We start from the raw sequence: 23,753 nt of genomic DNA on the forward strand, positions 1-23,753 counted from the left end.
GCACCTTCAAGCAGCAGCATTGACTCATTCGAATGGGGTGTGTACAAACTTTTACTGAGACTGTGTGAGAGCTGTGAAGTGTAATAGAGCTTGCAGTGCACTGGAAGAGTACAGTTTCTGCACCTCTTTATCTCTCTCTCTCGCGATATGAATTTATTGATATCCTTCATTTTTTTCTTTCCCTCTCTTTCTGTACATCTTCATACCTTTCTTTCATTTCTCTCTCTCTCTGCAGTACTGTGTAAGGGCAGAGTTATTACGTCAGATTGCATGCATTATTGATGCCCGCTGCTGCCCCTGCCACGTAGCATAAAGGACATTAATATTCATATCAAACACTCCTTGCTCTCATCCTGTAATCCTTCTCTTCTCTCACAACGCTTCTGTTTCCCCCTCCCTCCATCCCTGCCTTTCTCCACTCATATCGCTCTCTCAAAATGACTCTCCTTCTCTCCTCCCTGGAGCAGCCTCGGAAAACAAGAAGCCCAAACTCAGCTAAAACACACAGAGAGAGAGAGAGAGAGAGAGAGAGAGTGAGAGAGAGAGAGAGAGTAAACAAAAAGAAAGAAAAGGCTTAACTCAGCTAAAGAGAGAGGGAGAAAGGCAAAGAAAGAAAGACGGAGAGAAGCAAAAGAAGATAAGCAGAGAGTGATCCAGAGAGAAACTCTGTTGCCTTTGCGTTCTCCATCTCCCTCAGCGGTCTGAGTCATCAGTGACTATCTGTGAGCGCTGATGTATTATTTCTGTATCATTCCTATTACATTCATTCTGTTACATCTCCTCCGACTCCAGCCCCGGCTCCGGCTCCTCTTCACACTCAGCTGCCAATAAAGCGCTTTTCAAAAAGACAGAGCTGAGCTGTGTTCAGAGCAGTAAGCCCAGGATTAATTTCAGAGAGGCAGAGTAAACCCAGGAGAGCAGTTGTAGCAGCAGTGCTCACAACTAGCCCAGCACTGCAGACAAACCAGGAAACACACTGCGCTACAAACACAGCCCAGACGCTCCTCCACAGCTCACTGTCGAAGCTTAACACGTTCACTTTGAAGGACTAGATGTGGTCAAGACATGTTGTGTGTGTTCCACTACAGCTGCTGGAGACTAATGGAGTTAAGAAGGAATGGAAGCTTAAATCCCACTAACTCCTCTAAATGGCCAAATGTTTTTGGACACTTCCTGGTGCAACTTTTATTCTGAAATGAAGGGCAGTGGGCGACTCTGGGTCCTGGGTTTGATCCTCGCCTCAGTTTACTGTCTCTGAGGGGTTTGGTATCTGCATGGGTTTCCTTTGGGGCTCCGGTGTTCTTTTCAGTGTCTGTAGGTGAGTGTGTAAACTGTCCACAGGTGTGTGTGTGTGTGTGTGAGTGACTGGGTGAGTGTGTGATGCCCATCAGTGGACTTGAACCCTGTGCTGGGTGTGTTCCTGCCTTTCGCCCAGTGATTTGGGGAAATCTCCAGACCCCCAGCGACCGTGATCAGGATGAAATGGTTACAGAAGACGAATGAATGAATGAATGGATGGATGGATGGATTAACCATTTTTAGATACCAATGTTGAGTTCTGGGCAATACCTTTCTAGTCAATGTGACCCTTGGTTCATGGGCAGCTGCTTCAGAGTGTCCCATTTTGTTTTGGTTCATCTTTAGAGATTTCACAGTTTGTCTTCACACCTGCAGCACTTTCTACACTGGGTATACCTTAAAGTAGCTACATTCCCTAATCACACAGGGTGTATTGAAACTTGTGGAAATACAGAGCACAGTCCATTGCCAAAGTAGAAAGGGGAGGTGGCATATTTAAGGGGGTTCAAAACACATAAACATAAGCAAAATACACTACAAATTCAATTAAAACCTATGTAAAATGATGTAAGAGCAGTTACTACACTACATTATAAAGCCACAGCTAATGTAGTTCCATGCTACAGTCCCAGAGCACCAGCTGCCTGGGGTAATAAGCCGACTCAGCATGGATGGGCTATAGCCTGAAAGACCATCCCTCATTTCTCCTCCACACACTCTCTACTGCTAGCCCCCTGTCAACGTATCAGGATCATATCCCCCACCCCCCAAGCCATATAAAGCCAGCATCCAGGCCTCAGCAGCTCTAATTCAGAGCCATTTGGGAGCATCAGGCTCTAATTAAGGCTGTCTCCAGGGGGCTGGGACTGGGGTAACACTGGGGAACTGTGGTTCTGATGAGTCCCAGTGAAGCAGCGAGGAGTTCTGTCGTTTAGCACAGTCATCTACCTTAATGGCTCCCTCAACAGCAGTAGTCCTCCTTCTCATTTCCTCTCATTCCTTCCTCCTGTCACACTCTCCACATGCTTACACTTTATGTGCTTTATGATTGGTTTATGCTCTGTGTGTGTGTGTGTGTGTGTGTGTGTGTGAGAGAGAGAGAGAGAGAGAGAGAGAAATACAGAGGGGGAGAGAAAGGACAGTGTCCAGACGTTTGGGATAACTTTTGGAAAATAACAAACTGGCTTGACTTCCAAAGGAAATTAATATAAAATATTTGAAGCAATTTTGAAGCATTTCTACTAGTCCATTCTTAGGAAATGATCAAACACACTAAAGAGCAATAAGAGGCTTCAGATAATGTCAAAAAAGTAAATGTAGCCGAAAATTTAGATATGAAGTTTTGTTATGACAATATCATGTGATCAGTGTCATACGTTTCTGCACTTTTCAAATGAAATTGTGTGTTTGCATTTGTGTCTTTCTCGTTGTCTCATAAATCCCTCTCTTTTTCTTTAATGCTCTATTGAATTTTAAGTGAAGATGTAAAAGAAGCACTAAGCTACTTTTATCTTGGGTAGTTGTATGAATATTTCATAGTGAAAAAGGCAGCCACATCTTTTTGGCAGCAGGCCTCCCAGAGAAACAGCTGAGGCACCAGAACGTGGCTCTAACGGGCCTTTAAAGCCACAATAAGGGATATGTAAAGTGGTTGTTGTCAGTTTTATGGCAAATGTTCAGTGATTCACATAAACAATCTTGAATTTTTAGTCTCGCTTACAAACTAGAAATAGTCTAGCCACAGTTTTGGTGGAAGGAATGGATGCCTGATGGCTTAGATTAAAATATTAAAAGAGACCATAACATATGGTCTCCTTTTTAGCTCGGTTCACTCCAACGAGAGTGAGTGTGTAATTTATATAACGCTATTTATTCACAGGCACTTTAGTGGGCTAGAACCTGGGAAAATATCACAGATAATGAGATTTTTAAAAGAAAAATGAAGAGAGAAACAGCTATAAATTGGCAAAAATCTCCATGAAAGTATAGTTAGAAATTAGCTAGCTAGCTAATGTAATCTATGGTAGATCCTTTCTAGTGATGGTGGGCGCCGCCATGTTGTTTGGATGTCATATGCTTTAAACAAAGTTGAGAATACCATCCCAACTTTCTCAATGAGAAGTTACCAATTAAGTAGATCTTGACTTTGCTTGCAGTGTTTGCATCCAAACCTAGTACGCTAGCTGGTGGGATTAGCAAGTTTCGCTACTAGCATACCAACATGAAAAATCCCCCAGGTTTTAATTCTAAGCTGGAGTAGGTGATTTGTCTTAAAAACCATTTTGTTATATTTGTTGAAATACTCTTTACATTCTATTGGCAATTCAGTAAATCAAATTCTATGAAAACATAAATAACAAATATTATTTTGTATATAGGGGTGGCACGGTGGCACAGCAGGTAGTGTTGCAGTCACACAGCTCCAGGGGCCTGAAGGTTGTGGGTTTGATTTCCGCTCCTGGTGACTGTCTGTGAGGAGTGTGGTGTGTTCTCCCTGTGTCTGCGTGGGTTTCCTCTGGGTTACTGTGAGGAGTGTGGTGTGTTCTCCCTGTGTCTGTGTGGGTTTCCTCCATGTGACTGTCTGTGAGGAGTTGGTGTGTTCTCCCTGTGTCTGTGTGGGTTTCCTCCGGGTGACTGTCTGTGAGGAGTTGGTGTGTTCTCCCTGTGTCTGTGTGGGTTTCCTCTGGGTGACTGTGAGGAGTGTGGTGTGTTCTCCCTGTGTCTGTGTGGGTTTCCTCCATGTGACTGTCTGTGAGGAGTTGGTGTGTTCTCCCTGTGTCTGTGTGGGTTTCCTCCGGGTGACTGTCTGTGAGGAGTTGGTGTGTTCTCCCTGTGTCTGTGTGGGTTTCCTCCATGTGACTGTCTGTGAGGAGTTGGTGTGTTCTCCCTGTGTCTGTGTGGGTTTCCTCCATGTGACTGTCTGTGAGGAGTTGGTGTGTTCTCTCTGTGTCTGTGTGGGTTTCCTCCGGGTGACTATCTGTGAGGAGTGTGGTGTGTTCTCCCTGTGTCTGCGTGGGTTTCCTCCGGGTGACTGTCTGTGAGGAGTGTGGTGTGTTCTCCCTGTGTCCGCGTGGGTTTCCTTCGGGTGACTGTCTGTAAGGGGTGTGGTGTGTTCTCCCTGTCTCCCCAACAAAAAGAGGCCAATCTGTGGTGTTTCTGTGTTTTAGGGGAGTTGTTTTGAAAGGAAGGATAAATGCACTTTTGAGTGGACATTTATTTTTGATTGAATTTTTTTCAAAAACTGATTTACATTTACACAAAATCACCTACTTCGGCTTTATCAAGATGAACTCATGTAAACGACTGGTCTGCTGCGAGAAACAGAAACGACACAAAAACATTCTACAGGACAATTTGGTTTAAACTAAAAATAGAACAGATGGTCTGCTCTGTCTCCTTCCAATCTGCACAGTCCACTGAAAAACTGATGACACAGTCCAGGTGTTACAGCCAATCTGTAACTGTGCTAACAGACACAAACTATTTTCAGCCACTTAAAACTTCAGCTGAAACCCAAGGAGTCGATGCAAAACACCCAACAGAAACAGCAGCTCCACCACACCGATCCAATGCGGGTGTATTTCAGCGTATCGAACGCCAGGAGGAAAGAGCACCTCGGTGGCTTTGGGTTTCATTCAGAGTGCTAAAAAACAGCCCCCTTCTATATATCAATACGCGTCAGAGATCAATGAAAAAGAAATTGGACTGCAGAACACCGGAAACAGGCTCTTAATAATAGCAGCGGGTCATAAATCACTGCCGATATAAATAATTCAGGCCAGGAACTGTCGCCTACAATACATCGTAATCAATGACCCTGAGATTTCATTTACAGAGTAAAGGCTGGAGGGGGGACGACAAGCTAAACCCCAAAACACAAGCTTCATTACAGACACAAAGCCAAGCTCAAACACAAGTCTTCAAAATCTGAGTTATTTTTCTAAGGGCTGCAAAATGTATTGTTTGTTAAATCATTATCGTTTTATTCATTCATTCATTATCTGTAACCGTTATCCAGTTCAGTGTCGCGGTGGGTCCAGAGCCTACCTGGAATCATTGGGCGCAAGGCAGGAATACACCCTGGAGGGGGTGCCAGTCCTTCACAGGGAAACACAGACACACACACACTTACACTTACACACCACACTCCTCACAGACAGTCACCCGGAGGAAACCCACACAGACACAGGGAGAACACACCAACTCCTCACAGACAGTCAACCGGAGGAAACCCACGCAGACACAGTGAGAACATACCACACTCCTCGCAGACAGTCACCCAGAGGAAACCAACGCGGACACAGGGAAAACACACCACACTCGTCACAGACAGTCCACCCGGAAGAAACCCACGCGGACACAGGGAGGACACACCACACTCCTCACAGACAGTCACCCAGAGGAAACCCACGCAGACACAGAGAGAACACACCAACTCCTCAAAGACAGTCACCCGGAGGAAACCCACGCAGACACAGTGAGAACACACCAAACTCCTCACAGACAGTCACCCGGAGGAAACCCACGCAGACACAGTGAGAACACACCAAACTCCTCGCAGACAGTCACCCAGAGGAAACCAACGCAGACACAGGGAAAACACAGCACACTCCTCACAGACAGTCACCCGGAGGAAACCCACGCGGACACAGGGAGAACACACCACACTCCTCACAGACAGTCACCCGGAGGAAACTCACGCAGACACAGAGAGAACACACCAACTCCTCAAAGACAGTCACCCGGAGGAAACCCACGCAGACACAGTGAGAACACACCACGCTCCTCACAGACAGTCACCCGGAGCGGGAATCGAACGCACAACCTCCAGGTCACTGGAGCTGTGTTACTGCGACACTACCTACTACAGTGTTCCGCCCATTATCGTTTTATTATTTACTTAATTAAATCTATGGTGTTGTTTAAAAAATAAAATGAAAAAATAAATGAGTAAAAAATACTTTTTCTGACCGCTGAGGTGTTATCTCATGTCAGTTTTAAGATGTGGGAATGTGAAGAAAACGACATTAATTTTATTAAAATTAACTGTCCTAAAAAAAATAATAAATAAATAAATAAATAAATGAAAGAAAATAGTAAACAAATGGTAAATCAAAGAGCTTTATTTGCATCGAATGCTTTGTGACCCCTGTGCTACATCAATCCATTGTTAATGATTGAGTTATACATAACTGTATTTAACGGCCTGAATCAATGGCCTGGATCAGATAAATCAACTGAAATCAATTATTTCATGATGAGAAAGAAACCCAGTTAGTGACTATCTAGGAGATTTAGAGATGAAGTAATTACCTGGGGTGATTATTATTATTTTTCCTCCTATGCTGTATCTGCTGGTTTTGATATGGCGAGGAGGGGAGGGGGTGCAGTGAGCTCCTCTTCAGGGCGCTTTGCTAAGCTAGGTTTACTTTATTACATAAATCCTTATAGACTCCCACATGCTGTATGTGAGAGGAGGATGTTATTGGAATTGCAGCACAAAAGACAAGGATTATATCACCATAAACAAGAGTGGGAGAGTTTTATTATATAATTTGACCATATAATTAAAACTGTAATCTTCTACTGTGGTGAGAAATGGATGGAAGTGTGTAGGTGAGAGTGGTTGCAGTGTGTATGCACCAAGCTCAAGCTTTGTGTCCAGTGGAGCACTTCAGTAGTTGAGCTTTTACAGAGCGACCCACAGTGGTCCCCAGAGCAGGGAACTGAACCCCGGTATGTTGTGAGGATGGCATTGGTGTTAGGTTCATGTCCTCAGTAGATATCCCCCTTCCTTGAGGGAATCACATTAGTTTGATGTGATTTCACATCCGTCAAGACTTCTGCTCACGTTAAAGGCCGGGCTAGCGAGGCTTGGTTTACTGTGACAGCTCCGGAAGCCGGCGGAGAGAGGCGTAAAATATGGCAACGACCATTTCACCCGCCTTCCGTATTATTCATACATTCATTATTCACTCTGAGCAGAGCGGTGCTTTGGCTGTGACCTTACTCATGGACCCTATTTTCACTCCCCCCTCTCTCTTTCCCTTACTACATTTCTCTCTCTCTCTCTCTCTGTCTCCCACTCTCCTCTTCCTCTGTCATTTCTCTCTCTCCCTTTGGCTCCCTCTCTGTCCCAATCTCCATCTCTCCCCTACTCTCATCTCTCTCTCCCTTGTCTCTGCTGCTCTCCTCTCCCACTCTCAATTCTCTCTCTCTCTCCCTCCATTCTCCTTCTCTCTCTCTCTCTCTGATTTACAGGTCAGGAAGTGGAGAGCCAGCGGAGCAGAGATAAATTTCTCAAAGAGAGATGGAATCTCAAAGCAAAGCTGTCAGAATCCCCCTGTACACGGCAGGAGAGAACCACAAAGATATCCTTGTTCTAGTGGATCAGTAGTTGGTAGCCTTTTGCTGCAGAAAAAGTTCGGAATTAGGAGGTGAGTATTTCACATGAATGCGTTGGTTTCAATTAATGATGCAGAGATCTACAGACATGCCATATTTCATTCATTCATTCTCTCTAACTATCATTTTCTCCATCATGGGGCATCACACATTCACAATCACACAATCATTCATATATTCAAAGTATTGGGTGATTTCACACACTTACCACGTCATACACTCAAAAAACCTGTGGACCGTTTCACTCACTCACTCATACCTGTGGACAGTTTCATGCACTCACCCAGTCACTCACACACTCACACCTGTGGACAGTTTCACTCACTCACTCACACCTGTGGACAGTTTCATGCACTCACCCAGTCACTCACACACTCACACCTGTGGACAGTTTCACTCACTCACTCACACCTGTGGACAGTTTCATGCACTCACCCAGTCACTCACACACTCACACCTGTGGACAGTTTCACTCACTCACTCACACCTGTGGACAGTTTCATGCACTCACCCAGTCACTCACACACTCACACCTGTGGACAGTTTCACTCACTCACTCACACCTGTGGACAGTTTCATGCACTCACCCAGTCACTCACACACTCACACCTGTGGACAGTTTCACTCACTCACTCACACCTGTGGACAGTTTCATGCACTCACCCAGTCACTCACACACTCACACCTGTGGACAGTTTCACTCACACACTCACACCTGTGGACAGTTTCATGCACTCACCCAGTCACTCACACACTCACACCTGTGGACAGTTTCACACATTCACCCAGTCACTCACACACTCACACCTGTGGACAGTTTCACACACTCACCCAGTCACTCACACCTGTGGACAGTTTCACTCACTCACTCACACCTGTGGACAGTTTCATGCACTCACCCAGTCACTCACACACTCACACCTGTGGACAGTTTCACTCACTCACTCACACCTGTGGACAGTTTCATGCACTCACCCAGTCACTCACACACTCACACCTGTGGACAGTTTCACACATTCACCCAGTCACTCACACACTCACACCTGTGGACAGTTTAATACACTCACCCAGTCACTCATGCACTCACACCTGTGGACAGTTTCACACACTCACCCAGTCACTCACTCACTCACACCTGTGGACAGTTTCATACACTCACCCAGTCACTCACAACTGTGGACAGTTTCATACACTCACCCAGTCACTCATAACTGTGGACAGTTTCATGCACTCACCCAGTCACTCACACCTGTGGACAGTTTCATGCACTCACCCAGTCACTCACACCTGTGGACAGTTTCACACACTCACCCAGTCACTCACACCTGTGGACAGTTTCACACACTCACCCAGTCACTCACTCACTCACACCTGTGGACAGTTTCACACACTCACCCAGTCACTCACTCACTCACACCTGTGGACAGTTTCACACACTCACCCAGTCACTCACACCTGTGGACAGTTTCATACACTCACCCAGTCACTCACACCTGTGAACAGTTTCACACATTCACCCAGTCACTCACACCTGTGGAGAGTTTCATACACTCACCCAGTCACTCACACCTGTGGACAGTTTCACACATTCACCCAGTCACTCACACCTGTGGACAGTTTCATACACTCACCCAGTCACTCACACCTGTGGACAGTTTCACACAATCACCCAGTCACTCACAACTGTGGACAGTTTCATGCACTCACCCAGTCACTCACACCTGTGGACAGTTTCATGTACTCACCCAGTCACTCACACCTGTGGACAGTTTCATGCACTCACCCAGTCACTCACAACTGTGGACAGTTTCACACACTCACCCAGTCACTCACAACTGTGGACAGTTTCAAACACTCACCCAGTCACTCACAACTGTGGACAGTTTCATACATTCACCCAGTCACTCACTCACACCTGTGGACAGTTTCACACACTCACACAGTCACTCACACCTGTGGACAGTTTCACACACTCACCCAGTCACTCACACCTGTGGACAGTTTCATACACTCACCCAGTCACTCACACAAACAAACCAACTCTTCTTAGACAGTGACCCGAGGAGGCGGCTGAAGCCAGGACCACCTCGCTGTTTGTATTTTTATACGAAGTGAAATGAAGTTTAAATCACAAAAAACCACCAAGGATTTTATCTCTCTTTCTTCCCCCTTTTCACTATATGTAACTTATTAAATTGACAGAATTAGTATTTGTTTTACATTGGGTTTCTTAAAATAAATATTATAAAGCATTCTGCAGAAGAGAATTCAGTGGACTTCCCCTTTAACTGTTACTAGCAGCTGGTGCTCTGCCGGCCTCCAGCTGCTTCATCTCAGCGCGAGAGGCACGTCACTTTCAGGCTGAGCGTGAACTCACGCGCTCCAACACCCACAGGATTCCCTCACGTCCGCGAAGAGGGAGAGCTGCTGTATCTCTCTCTCTCTCTCCTCTCATCTTTTACACACTCTCTCTCATTTCATTTCTGCACTCGTCTTTTATTCTTTATCTTTTCCAGCTCCTTTCCCTTTGTGTTCATTGCATACCTTTGTTTATCTTTCTTCTCCCTCTTGTCTCCCACACCCCTGCTGTCCTGTTCACCATCATCATCATCATTATTGCCCCCCTCTCTCTCTCTCTCACTCTCTCTCTCCCTTCGGTTCTCATCTCTTTTTTCCCCTCCTCTTGTACCCTTTGTCCTCTCTCTCTCTCTCTCTCTCTCTCATTATAAAACCCAGAACGCTGCGGCAAACTCCCCCGGTCTCTGTTTAACCCGGGAACATTTACAGAGAACACGGAGAACCTGGTGAAACAGGTGAAACTCCTCTGACTGAGAACTGCAGTGCCAGGAGCAGAGTCAGCACCTGAATATCATCATCACAGGGAAAGCGCTTCATGAACCAGCATCGGTCTGACATGCATCATCAGCCTGGTACGAACAAGAGCAAATCTAATCAACTCCTATCCCAGCCATCAATCAATCAAATCAATCAATTAACCCAGAGTGGAACTGCTGCGATACATATGATATGGGGTCTGTACATATCACACATTATACGCTGCATAAGTGACATATGACATACTGAAATATACTGAATATATCGTAGAAACACAATACAGACACCAGCACATCTTCAAAAAATACACACAGGTCCATAAAGATCTCCAACAGAGCAAACAGATCGCAAATAGATCTCCATCCGAGAAAAGAGGTCCACAAATGCAAACAGATCCAAAACAAATCATCAACAAAGCAAAGACTTTCAAAACAGATCTTCAGACCTCCAGAAGAACAAAGAGATCCAAAACAGATCTACAAAAGAGCAATAAGATCCAAAACCGATCTTCAGAGCAGAGATCCAAAGTACATTTTCAACACAAAATTAAAAGAACGCAGATCTATAAATATCTCCACCAGAGCAAAAAAAAAAAATCATAACAGATCTCCAACAGAGCAAACAATTCTAGAAACACCTGATAACTCCAGCAGATCAATGAGATCTACCAGCACAAATACATCTGCAACAGAGTAAACCTATATCTAACATCAGAGAGATCTGCAGCAGAACAAAGTGATCTAACACTAACAGAAATAAATCTACAATAGAGAAGATTCTGAACCTCACACAGATCTCCTGCAGAACTATTAACTACCAACAAAAACAAATGTCTAACAGAGCAAACAGATCTCCAACATCACAGAGATCTCCCACAGAACAAAGAGTTCTGCCAGCAGATGTAGATCTACAACAGCACAAAGTGATCGATAAAAGCACAAGCAGATCAAAAACAGGTCTCTCAAAGAGATCACCAACAGATCCCCCGGAGCACAAACACGTCTGCAAACAAACTGGCCTCAAACACCGCAAACAGAGCTCCAACACTGAAAACACAACTCCAACAAACACTACACCTCTACCAAGAGCACAACTTGTTCTTCAAACAAATCCCCAAAGCACAAAGAGATCTGCCATAATCGCATACATCACAGCAGACAAACAGCGGATCACAGTGCCCCACAAATAGATCTCCAACAGATCTACCACAGTACAAAGAGCTCTCCAGCAGCCCCAGCAGCCCATACGGGACAGTGTAGTGTTGTCGCTGATGAGTGCACTCACCCCCCACACACAGCAGGGACATGGCTGTGAGAAGCTCGGAGCTCGAGCTCGGTCCTCTCTCCTCTCCCGCTGCTCCGCACGGGCTGCAGGGTTCCGCGCGCGCCCACGCTCACAACACACTCATGACACAACCGAGACAGGCGCGCACACATAAACGCGCACGCACGCACACACACACACGCACGCTCGCTCACACACGCACGCGCGCGTCAGCTGCAGCCTCTCCTCCAGCGGTGCTCGCGCCCTGCTCTGCTCTCCGCTTACCAGCGCACAGCCATCTTGTTTCAGCACAGCGGAGAGCTCGCGCAGTGACGTCACGGGGTCTCTCCCACTGCCCACGCGGGCACGCGCGCGCCCACGGATCCGCAGGAGCAGGATCGCAGTGCAGAGAGAGGTTCCCGGAGAAGAGCACGTGGAGGTGGTGGTGGGGGGGGGGGAAACGGCACGTAAACACACGATAAAGCTGTATTTATCGTGTGTCCATGAAGAAAAAGGACAGATAACCACCCACAAAACAAACACTGTGAGAAATGATGTGATGGAGAAATGTAACTTTTTATAATAATCTGAAAGGGAAATAATCTTTGATTTTTTTTTCCTGCTTTTTCGTTCTTTATTTTTGCTCTTTGTGTGTTTATGCTCTTTTTCTTCATTTATTTGATTGTTTATGTATTTTCTTTCTCTGAAAGCTTTCTTTAAAGACCTTTTCTAACGGTTATTCTATGCAGCCCCACATAGGACCCCAGTAACATGAGTCAGAAGAGCTGGAACGCCCTTAACAAGGGGGCTCTCCAGACGGTTTGCCATTAAAGAAACTGGTGCTATTTAAAACTAAGTGTTCTGTGTGGCTTCAGCATTCATTAAGGCGAAGGGGCGACACACCACCGAAAGGGAGGACTTCTATTCATTTCATTCTACTACAGTAAAAACCCATGGCTCCGTACTAACCAAGCTCTGCCAGACGGTTTGTCCAGCCTCTAAATATCACAGTCCAATCAGCATTGGTTCCGTACAGTCCCACCCCTTTTTTGGGCAATTTCAAGATGGTGGAAAATCGCCCCAGACACCTCTCAAAAACTCTTAGGTTAGGGCTCTTTTTTTATAAAGCTGCAGAGCCTTCAGTACATTCAGTGGGTTCCGGGAGGGCTCGCCCCAACTTACTTTCGTCATATAGAACGTGAGGCGTATTCCAAATGGCCCCCTACACTATCCACTACATTGCTCACTATATAGTGAATAGGGCACTGATTAATTTTGAGCAAAACCCTGTACAGAGACCCGGGGGCAGCCAGAGCAGTGTAGAGAGAGCAGCTAGCGACTTCCGTCAACTTCACAGTACTCATTTTTCTGGAACTGAAAAGACTGAAGAGTGAATTAATGTATGAAATTTAATAAAAATACTGATAAAACTGGTCTCTCTTCAAAATATCTGTGAGGGCGACTCAACAGCAATTGATTTTTTTTATGACCACAGTTGATTGTTGATTCGCTGTAGAGGCAAAGTATCTTTATTAAAGAAGACCTTTATAATGAACTCCTGAATAAAGCTCTCCACAAATACTGAACACGATTTAGATTAAGGTTTATGGGTTTTGTGGTTACTGGTGGTATTTCTACATGAGGTGACCGCAAAAATAAAACTCTTCAGCGTTAGATAACACTGTCATGTTAGATTCCTGATTAATTTGTAAAGTGCAATGTGCCAGTTGTCCAGACGGCTAGCTCTTAGTTTGTCCAGTAAACAAGCCGTCATCTCAACCATTGCCCCCCTGAGAGATTGGGCAGGAGCCGCCTACTTTTAATGCAGAAATAGTTCTTCAGACTGAAGGAATACGTGTTGTGCTTCTACAGCTATAGGACATTGGAGAAAAATGTTTCTACCACTGTCACTATTAAGAGTATCATTAAAATCTGGATGTGCCTTTTTTTTTTTGCAGCTACAACTATTTTGAACCAGGTTCTATTTTATCGAACCATATACTAGCTATTCTTCATGAAGCCGTAGTCATATGATATAACCGTGTATACTTTAAAGTAAGTAAGTAATATAATTTTACCTTAAAATTACAGCTTCAAAATCACCCTTGAGTGCAGTAAAATTGAAATACACTCTTCAGCTCTAGGGGGAGCCCAGGAGAAAACAACCTAGGTACTAAGATTTTAAAACCCTCCGTGTCACTGATGGACTGAGAACACACCTACTCTGTGGTGGTCCTGTCCACTGAAGAAAAGAGAGATAGGGAGCAAACAAAGTATACAGAGCAACGGATGACTACAGTCTGTAACTGTAGAATTACAAAGTGCTCCTTTGAGTGGACAGTGGACAGAGTATGTAAAAACAAGATGCACACACACACCTATATATTTTTAAATATATACAATTTTTTTAATTTTTTAATCAATAAAAAAAGTCCCCTCTTCCATGTGAAGTGTGTGTGTGTGTGTGTGTGAGAGAGAGAGAGAGAGGCCCCTCACCTTCATTCTTTCACACACGGTTGCAGGGTTTGGAGTGAGCGTTGCAATGTGCATGTTGTCCAGCAGGGGGCAACTGGCCTCATAAAACACAGCTGGACATTGAATCACCGGAACCAAAATATACAACTGTGACCTGTGTATGACCTTTTATTCGTTTACACTAGATCTGTTTAATTTAGAAAATATTCACGTCGACACTAGAAGGCAAACCCACTTTAAAACTTCACAATCATTATTTTCTTTCTGTTTCCCTCTCTCTCGTGGCCCTCAGTTGCACAAACAGGCCTTATTTGATAAAAGAATAAAAATATCTGGACACGTGTGGGCGGCTCCTATCAGATGAAATCCCGTTTTATCTCTTCCAGCAGTGAGACACTTTTGAGTTGACCACCAGCTGGAAAAGTTAAAGCGAAAGTGAAATTGAAACCTGTTCCATGAATATAACCCCCAGCCCCCTCCTGTGACTTTGTTTTCCGTGTTACAGAGACGACCGTGAGTAGCTTTTGAAACCGATTCTGCCTTTTTACTATTAAAATGATCTATTTCTTTTTTTAATACATTGAATTCAATGCTATGTTATATTTATTAGTGCTACCACTTATTAAACTTATTAAACTGTAAATAAATATGTACTGCTATAACATATTGAGATTGGCTCTTACAATGTTTGTTTTATAACAGAAAGTGTGCTGGAGTCCGTATTAGCGGTTTTAGTAGAGGCAATTCAATGTAACGAATCCTATGTGCTTTCTTTTATGGTTAGATAAAAAAAAAATTAAAAAACTACACTCCCAAAGGTCAGGTTGAAATGACCTTTACCCCTGAGTGAATGAGTCGTTAACTAAATAAGGAACATATACAAAGTAAAAGCAACTAAGTTTGACTGGATCCAGTATGGTGTTAGATGGTTGCTAAGTGGTTGTCATAGTTTCAAAGATGGTTGCTAAGTGTTGCTATGTGGTTATTCATTTTTGTTAGGGTGGTGCTTGATAGCTGCTAATGTGTGGCTAGGTGGTCTATATAGTATTTATAGTGGTTAACATTTAATTGTTTCTGTTGTTTATATGGTATTTCAGAGAGTCACTGCTATGGAATATTGATAAGTGATTAATTTAGAATTGTAAGAGGCTGATTTTGCCTTAATTAGGGTGACCAAATCTGAGATGGTGAAGGGGGGGGGGGGGGACTACTGACGTGCAGACTGACCAATTAAATGTTTACAGAGAGTTGTCGACCAATACGGAGTAGGGGAGGGCGGGACTAGTTTGTGAACGAAACTTCTCGAAGTTCTATATAAGCTCTAGAAAAACAAAATCCCGGACGTTTGTTAAATTCCGCCCGGGCTTTTTTTTAAGTCTAAAAAAGAGGACATTTCTGGGTAAAAGTGGACGTCTGGTCACCCTAGCATTAATGGTGTTTTATTTTATTTATTTATTTTTGTATTATTATTAATTTGGTTGTATCTTCACCCCTTTCTGCCAATCAATAAAAAATCTGCAAAAACATGCTGTATCAGTATCTCAAGAGTGTCACAGGTTTAGTGCACAAGGATTTTACCAGAAAAACAAGGAAAAGTAGAAGCAAGTCAGATAACAATAATAACTAATAATTGATACTGTTATGTAACAAATAACCTTAGTGTTGCCCATTGCTCTGCTTGCCATGGTATGTATCCCCTCCCTCCCCCTTCCGTCTTGATTTCCTGTCTGCTTTTGTTTCTGCCCTGGTTCTCTGCTCTGGCGGCTGGTGAAAATATCTAGAGGCTGCTGGAATCCTGTGCCCTGAGTTCAGAATCAGAATCAGAATCAGAATCAGAATCTCTTTATTTCGCCAGGTATGTTAGACATACTAGGAATTTGTCTTGGTGACAGCAACACATGTATGACATGTAACACGTACACAGACTGTTAACAAAAACTCTAAAAGAGGTACAATAAACAATAAATAGACTAAAAAAAATACAGTTAAGTACTAGAAAAAAAAGAGCGTTAAGACATAAATTAGACAACATAAAATATAAATCTATACTGTACAGATGAGTATGAATATAAATGTTTCCAGATATTCCTAAAGTAGGTTATATTATATATTGTTGTAGAAGTTACAGAAATAGAACTTCTGTACAGCTGTGCAAAATAGCATAGTGCAAGTGTGTAAAGTGTCCTGTTCAGTGCAGTTATGTCCAGTCGGTTTAGTTCAGTGGTTTGGAGACTCAGAGGTGTTCACTGTGGTTGAGGAGAGCTACAGCTCTGGGAAAGAGGAATCTCCAAGGTGTCCTCACTCCACGACTGACTTATTCTGCTTGGGGTAAGAGACAAATGAAGTGCCCCTGATGTGTCAGATTCTAGGATGACAGTTGGCTAAATTTGTCACTATGTGCATATTTTCTCTGAGCAACAGTTTTCGATTGGCCAATATAAACAATGTAAAAGAAAAGGGAACTCCATATTCTCAATGTATTTTATAAATTAAACTATATTTTACATTTGTAAAACAGCTCTGTAGCGCCCTTTATTTCCCAGCCTCCACTGGGTGTTTTTTATTGTTTTTCCCCTTTTCATGTGTGTTTTCTCTGTGAGGAGTTGGTGTGTTCTCCCTGTGTCTGCGTGGGTTTCCTCCGGGTGACTGTCTGTGAGGAGTGTTCTCCTTGTGTCCACGTGGGTTTCCTCTGGGTGACTGTCTGCGAGGAGTGTGGTGTGTTCTCTCATATCCGCGTGGGTTTCCTTGGGGTGAAAGCCTGTGAGGAGTGTGGTGTGTTCTCCCTGTGTCCGCGTGGGTTTCCTCCGGGTGACTGTCTGTGAGGAGTGTGGTGTGTTCTCTCAGTGTCCGTGTGGGTTTCCTCCGGGTGCTCCGGTTTCCTCCCACAGTCCAAAAACACACGTTGGTAGGTGGATTGGCGACTCAAAAGTGTGCATAAGTGTGTGTGTATGTGTGTGTCTTGCCCTGTGAAGACATGCTCCCACATGCTTTAAATTTTCATTCTCCATTGTCCATGTGCCTCGGTTACCCCAGGTAGCCACGGCCCTAATGTGACTGCTCCAGGTGTTTCTCATTCAGCTAATGGATTATAATCCCGTCATTTTTTTCACCAATGTTTGTTGGTCATAGTCGTCCTTAGTGTTGGTATGGTGTTGTTCTTGATACTTTGGTTCTGGTTGATCTGTCTCATTTCCTTTATCAACCACCTTGTTTTGTTTTTAAGATGTATTTAGTAGGGAAAAAATCTATGCTGCATAAAAATAGCTATGCATTTCTAAGTCTTCATATTTGCTCATGCCCTCTGTAGGATGGCACCCTTGCTCCCTGATGATCTCTTCAGTTTTAATTCAACAAAGTACTGATGGGAGTTTTTATGAAGGGCTTCTTTCTCTAAATCTGTTTGTTGGATGATTTTATCAAACCTGGGTCCTTCTTGACTACATCTGAAAAATTATTATAGAAAAATTACAAAGATAATGACTTGCTGTACATTTTGTCTCCTTTCAGAGTCTTTCCTACTGGCCTTTAATTTTTCTCAATGGAGGAAGCAGACCGGTTGTGTGAACTGCTCTACTTGTGGCTAGAGAAGCAGGAACAATGTTCAGAGAAGCTCTTGGCTTTAGCAGAAGAGCTGGAGAGTCTTCGATTCAAAAGTACCGTAGCTCAGACTATTGGAAATGCCACAGCTGTGGTCGGCTTTGGTGCAGCAATAGCTGCCACAGTTTTAACAGCAGGTCTGGCTGCTCCTCTAGTTGCAGCCGGAGCAGGCACAGTTGTGACTTTGGCTTCCAAGTTGACAGAGTCTGGCCTGTCCATGAAGACTATGGGAGAAGCAGAAGATATTATTAAAAAGGTCGAGGAGATTGAAGGGGATATCCAAACGAAGCTGAAAGCACTGAAGGAAAAGTGTGGTGGAAGCAGACAGGGGGCTCATTCCTCCACAGACTCATCTGATGATGAGTCTGATGATGAGTCTGAGGTCAACACTCAAATTATGGTAGCACTGGCCCGTAGGCATGAGCTGAATGTGCCTGTGGACCTTCTCAGGAGCTTCTTCACGGCCACAAATTTTCATCGGGCAGCATTCGGTGGAAGAGGATCTTCCGTTGGCACAGGCACTTTTGTTCAGAATGGGTTACTAGCATTTTCCTTTTTTGCCTTGAATGCAAGCATAAGTGTATCATCCAAAGAAGCGGTCAAGCACCTTGGGTTCTTCAGCATGAAAGCCGTCATTAAACAAACAGCTCGGGTATGAAATTGTCTCATAGATTTAATTTCAAATCCATTTCAAAACACTAATTTTTGGAACATTGTGGTATTCAGATTACAGTATACAGTCATTATTCTTCAAGTTCAGAAACAAACAATTTCTCTGTACCTTTGTTTACAACTTAAAGCCATTAATGAAATTTTGTTGATTGCCCTTTTTAAAAACTCTCTCTCTCCTCAGGTCGCTGGTTGTTCTTTAGGCCTGGGCCTGTCCCTGTACGACTACATTCAAAACGTAAAAGATTTGGCACGTGACGATCACAAAACAGAGGCCAGTAAATCCCTGCGAGATGCAGCCAGAAAAATGAAGGAACATGCAGAAACTCTGAAGGAAAACCTGGATGCACAGCGGTACAGTCATTTGCTTTGATAAATTTATATTATAGCGAGTTTATCTTTAAAATAAATCTAGTTTGTGTAATTATTAGATATAAATTGTCTAGGTTTAATATCATTTCACCTAAAAATGGCATTATTTGCGGTATAGTTATACTTTTTTTATTGCTTGTGCTTATTAAAAAAATCCTAAATTATTATAAAATGTGGAATAAACTGTAGATTTTGCGTCACCATCGTATCAATAACTTCACAATTTTTGTAAATATTTGTATACATTAAAAAACAAGTTAATGTGTGCTGTGAACATTAACCAGATGCTACATACAAATCCAAGGTCACCACACCCAAAGCTGTAGTGGTAGCAGTTGCAGCATTCGGCTGTGGAACAGTGCAACTCATTTCTAGAGCTTCATTCAATACCTTTACATAATGTGTGTAAAATAATTGAACATAGTATAATATAAATAAATGTAGGCTGCAGTTCTCCATTGAGGCACGTTTTATTGAGTAATATAGTAGTATTTATATCTAACGTCACTTCTCCTCTAATGAATGTTGCAAGCCATTTCACTTCCACTCACTGGTTTGGTTTAGTGTCTGCAGCAAGATGTTACTTCTCATGGCATTGGCTTTGAGAACCATGACTTGTCACAATGACACACTGCCCATGTATCTACTTTTTAATGCAGCCTTACATGTGTAAGCAGATTTCACAGTTTAATGTCTATTTTTACAGGGAGATCATCAAAAAACTGTCAGAACTGAAGGTGCTTATTAAAAAGCTGGGTGGATACTCCTGTGCTATGGATGAGATTGGAGAGAAAGTGTTGAATTACATCGCTGCAACATGCTACAACCAAAGCGTCATTTCCTGGCTGGAGGAGACTTGTAATCGGGTTCAGTTGCTGAATCTTCTTCGATTTGTTAGAGATCATTTGCTTGAATATCTTGAAGAGGAAACAAAGAGGCGACAACGCAGGCATTTGCACATTGTGTTTGTGGCTCATGGTTCAATTAATGAAATGTTCATGCCAGCAGCTGCCCTTGTGCCCACACCTTCCATCATTGATACCCTCCTCTACTCTCCATGGAACTGCTTAATTAATGCAGTGGCTGCATGTGGTATTGCTGAAGGAAGCATCAGACTTCAACAAAGACGGTTTTGCATGCTGGACGGAGGGGAAGCCAACAATCGTTACCCTTCGAGCTGGAATGCAATGCGTAAATCCAGATATAACATCCCAGTAATTATGCTTCATTCTATGCACCCAGATGATGATAATGCATGGAAGACGTTTGTGCAACTTGGAGGGAATCTGTACAGGGAAGACCGCATCATCGTCCCATACATTATGCCAATTAAAGGTCCAAGCATCCCTTTCTTTGTTCTTGTTTTCGCGACGTCGTTCCTCCTCATGATTACAGGAGTACAAGCCACTGTGCATCTGGCGGCTTGTTTAGATCGAGCTGGGAGCAGTCCAAAGCCTGAAGAATGGGAGAGACAGTATGCCTACACTTATGACAACACTTACATGACTCTAGATATGAATGCAATGGAAATGGATCAGTTTCTGCTCGAAGCGATGAAATCAATGTTTGACATCTGTAGCAGGCGTCACTGAGAAACTGCTGAGATGTGATTCTCTGAGAAGTGTTGAATAATTGACATGGAACGAATAAAATTACAAATGTAAATGAAAAATTACATTGTATATGTTTCACTAGCTGCTTACTTTACCACAATCTGCTTCATTGTTCAACTGACATAGTACATGTGTGTTCACAAACTGAATTTCTTGAGGTCTATGTCATTGTAAAGCTGCTTTGTTACACTTCGTGGAGTGGCTATTGCAGTGGAATAGTTACTCGTTTTGGGGCCTTGTCCCTATGTCCCATTAGTTGAGCTATGAATGTGGTGTTTGGAGTTATAATTGTAGCCATGGTTTTACATTTCAATTTCCAGCTTAATATGTTTATGTTAAACATCTCTGCTTTCTTAATTTGAATGTAACTCACATTTGCATGGGCTAACAGATATCTTTAGGGAGTTTATGAAAATTGTATATTTTTAGTACTAAACTAACATTGATTCAATTCGAGTTTTCTTTTGCACGTTAAATAATTTTAATATAAACTGATTAATTATTTAATGGGCTCACTTTCAAAACAGTTGTAAATTTACTTGTTACATGTTTAAGGGTAGAAATTTGTCTGGAGTTTTGTGATCAATAGAATGAAATTTGTTGCTATAAAGAGTGAAAGGGCTAATCACAATATCACTAGCGTTAAAACACAAGACTGCATGTTGTACGTAGAACATAGCTAGTTAAAAAAAAATACATGGCCAAGAAATGTATGGTTTTGTAATGTATTCATGTGGAGAGAAAAAAGTATTAAAGGCAAATGAACATGGCATATTTTTGTAAAATAGAATTTATTCACTATGTTGAAACAAATCATCAAAACCATGTAGTGTATTGTGTGGTTTGTGTAAAGTACATTTACTTCTCACTGATGATTAAAGCTGTTGAAGGAACTAAAACCTGGTGTGAGATTCACTCATTGGTGACACTCAAAGCCACTCAATCTTTCTATCAGGACATTCAGAGAAGAAAACCTGTGTTGGTACCTGAAAGTAACAATACAGAAAAAGTACAGAGCCAAATCACAACAACAAAGTACAATGAGTGCATTTCTCTGCCACTACTCTATACAAGAGAAAGGATTAAAGAAAGCTACCTTTTTCACTTTAATAAACATGTATAACAGTGATACTGTAAAAGCACACATCTATAGAATTGGTCTTGATCATTTAAGTGTTTTTGGTTTGTCAGTGATGTCAGTGAAAACCATGGAGATGACCATGAAAATAAGTCTCGGTTTCAAAGAGCTGTAGTCAAACATATGTTAATTATGTATTATATATTTTAAGGATATTATATAATTTTTAAAATATAATATACTTGATTTTATTATGTTGTATTCACAAGACATACACTTATTTTAATTCTTAGAAATTTGTTTGCATGTTTTAACATTGTCTGTAAAACACTTTAAACAAAAATCTCCACACTATTGTGTGACATTTTTAACGAGTGTCACGTGATAGTGATAAATGCCCTCTTGGGGTCTGTCATTAATCGACCGTGACTCTAATTTCACCTTATGAGCTAAAACCTGGTGATGATTACGTCATATTTGTGCAGAAATATAAAAACAATAAGGGTTTACAAACTTGAATCCCACTGTGGATTGGGGAGTGACGTCAAGTTCTGATTCTAACGCCTACGTTTACTGACCATTCAACAGTTAACTGTAAAACATTCAAACAAAAACTAAAATGGGACATTAGCCTTGCTATTAGTAAAGAAAGAGTGAGAGGGTCGAGACAGTCTCTGAGGTCGTGCCCTTGTCAGAATGAACGATAAAACAAAACGAAAAAGAGGGATGTTCCGCTGCTTCTCTTAATAATAATAATAATAATAATAATAAACAATGTATGTATGAATAAACAGTCTGTTAGTAAGTTAATAATAACCCCTCCCGTCTGCGAGAGGGGGTTAAACCTGCCCCCGCTGGCAGGATGCTGCTGCTGTGTGCGGTTTGTTTTCCGCAGCACTTCGCCTCGGAGAGCTGTAAGATGGCCGCGGGAGAGAACAGAGGCCGGGCGCCGTGTTTGTAGTTCTCCACTCCGGGGCCTCTGGGGAACAGCCAGCCGAGCAACAGCGCGTACATTTCTGCATCAAACAGCGGTGGAGGCTCGGCTGGGATAGGCGGGGGCTCGCAGAGTCCTTCATTTTGTTATATCTATCATATAGTCACCTATTTGAAGTGTTAAATGTTATCTCCTAGTCACTTTAAGGAGGATTATAACTGACAGTGTTTTACACATGGGGTTCACTACGACGGAGTGTTAGGGCCACAGCGGTAAAAAAAAAAAAAAAAAGATTCCGAGATTAAAGTCAGAATTCTGAGAAAAAAAGTCGGAATAATTCTGAGAAAAAAAGTCAGAATTATTCGCTGCGTGTAATGGAGCAGACACAGTGTAACTGTGGAATGCAATGTGTTGCTTAAGTCCTGCTATGGTATAGATTTCAGGAATAAACACTCTTCTCTTCCACATCAGGGCCACAGTGTGATTAGTGTTTAAACCCTGAATCAGTGCACGAACCCAGGGCATGTAGTTTCACGATACAATTAATGATCACGAAAATGATGGATACAGAACGAGTAGAACTCCGGCGCCCACGAGGCTCCATCGTGTTACGGCTCTGACTCGTACAAAAAACTAAAGCCTTTATGCCTCTCAGTCAGGGGCTGCGTCATGTCTGTGAATGCGTTTAATAAATAATTCATGCATAAGGCTTTAGTTTTTTGTACGAGTCAGAGCCGTAACGCGATGGAGCCTCGTGGGCGCCGGAGTTCTACTCGTTCTGTATCCATCATTTTCGTGATCATTAATTGTATCGTGAAACTACATGCCCTGGGTTCGTGCACTGATTCAGGGTTTAAACACTAATCACACTGTGGCCCTGATGTGGAAGAGAAGAGTGTTTATTCCTGAAATCTATACCATAGCAGGACTTAAGCAACACATTGCATTCCACAGTTACACTGTGTCTGCTCCATTACACGCAGCGAATAATTCCGAGAAAAAAGTCGGAATAATTCTGAGAAAAAAAGTCGGAATAATTCTGAGAATAAAAGTCGGAATAATTCTGAGAATAAAAGTCGGAATAATTCTGAGAATAAAAGTCGGAATAATTCTGAGAAAAAAAGTCGGAATAATTCTGAGAAAAAAAGTCGGAATAATTCTGAGAAAAAAAGTCGGAATAATTCGCTGACTTGTCGCCACAAGTGACTAGTGT

The 23,753-nt window shown here is 42.8% G+C and overlaps 2 protein-coding genes across 4 annotated transcripts in view; one reads left to right on the top strand and one right to left on the bottom strand.

Moving 5' to 3' along the window:
* The window catches only part of LOC136677937 (protein unc-13 homolog A-like), a 57,379-nt gene extending 45,420 nt beyond the window's left edge, over positions 1–11,959 (bottom strand). The window contains exon 1 of the mRNA XM_066655655.1: positions 11,824–11,959. Coding sequence (XP_066511752.1) covers positions 11,824–11,845 — 22 coding nt within the window. The 5' untranslated portion in view covers positions 11,846–11,959. The remainder of the gene's footprint in view (positions 1–11,823) is intronic.
* A 2,714-nt stretch (positions 11,960–14,673) lies between these two features.
* Positions 14,674–21,402, top strand: LOC136679102 (uncharacterized). 3 transcript variants are annotated; one of them, XM_066657401.1, is made up of 4 exons: positions 14,674–14,790; positions 17,785–18,526; positions 18,728–18,897; positions 19,622–21,402. In XM_066657401.1, exons 2-4 carry the CDS (start codon positions 17,816–17,818, stop codon positions 20,505–20,507), a joined length of 1,767 nt encoding a protein of 588 aa, XP_066513498.1. In that variant the 5' UTR covers positions 14,674–14,790; positions 17,785–17,815; the 3' UTR covers positions 20,508–21,402. The 3 variants fall into 3 exon arrangements, with proteins under 3 accessions (XP_066513498.1, XP_066513497.1, XP_066513499.1); XM_066657400.1 differs by lacking the exon at positions 14,674–14,790 and adding an exon at positions 17,402–17,421; XM_066657402.1 differs by lacking the exon at positions 14,674–14,790 and adding an exon at positions 17,523–17,632.
* The last annotated feature ends 2,351 nt before the right edge of the window (positions 21,403–23,753 follow it).

The sequence above is a fragment of the Hoplias malabaricus genome, chromosome Y (assembly GCF_029633855.1).
Source record: "Hoplias malabaricus isolate fHopMal1 chromosome Y, fHopMal1.hap1, whole genome shotgun sequence".
Taxonomy (NCBI): Eukaryota; Metazoa; Chordata; class Actinopteri; order Characiformes; family Erythrinidae; genus Hoplias; species Hoplias malabaricus.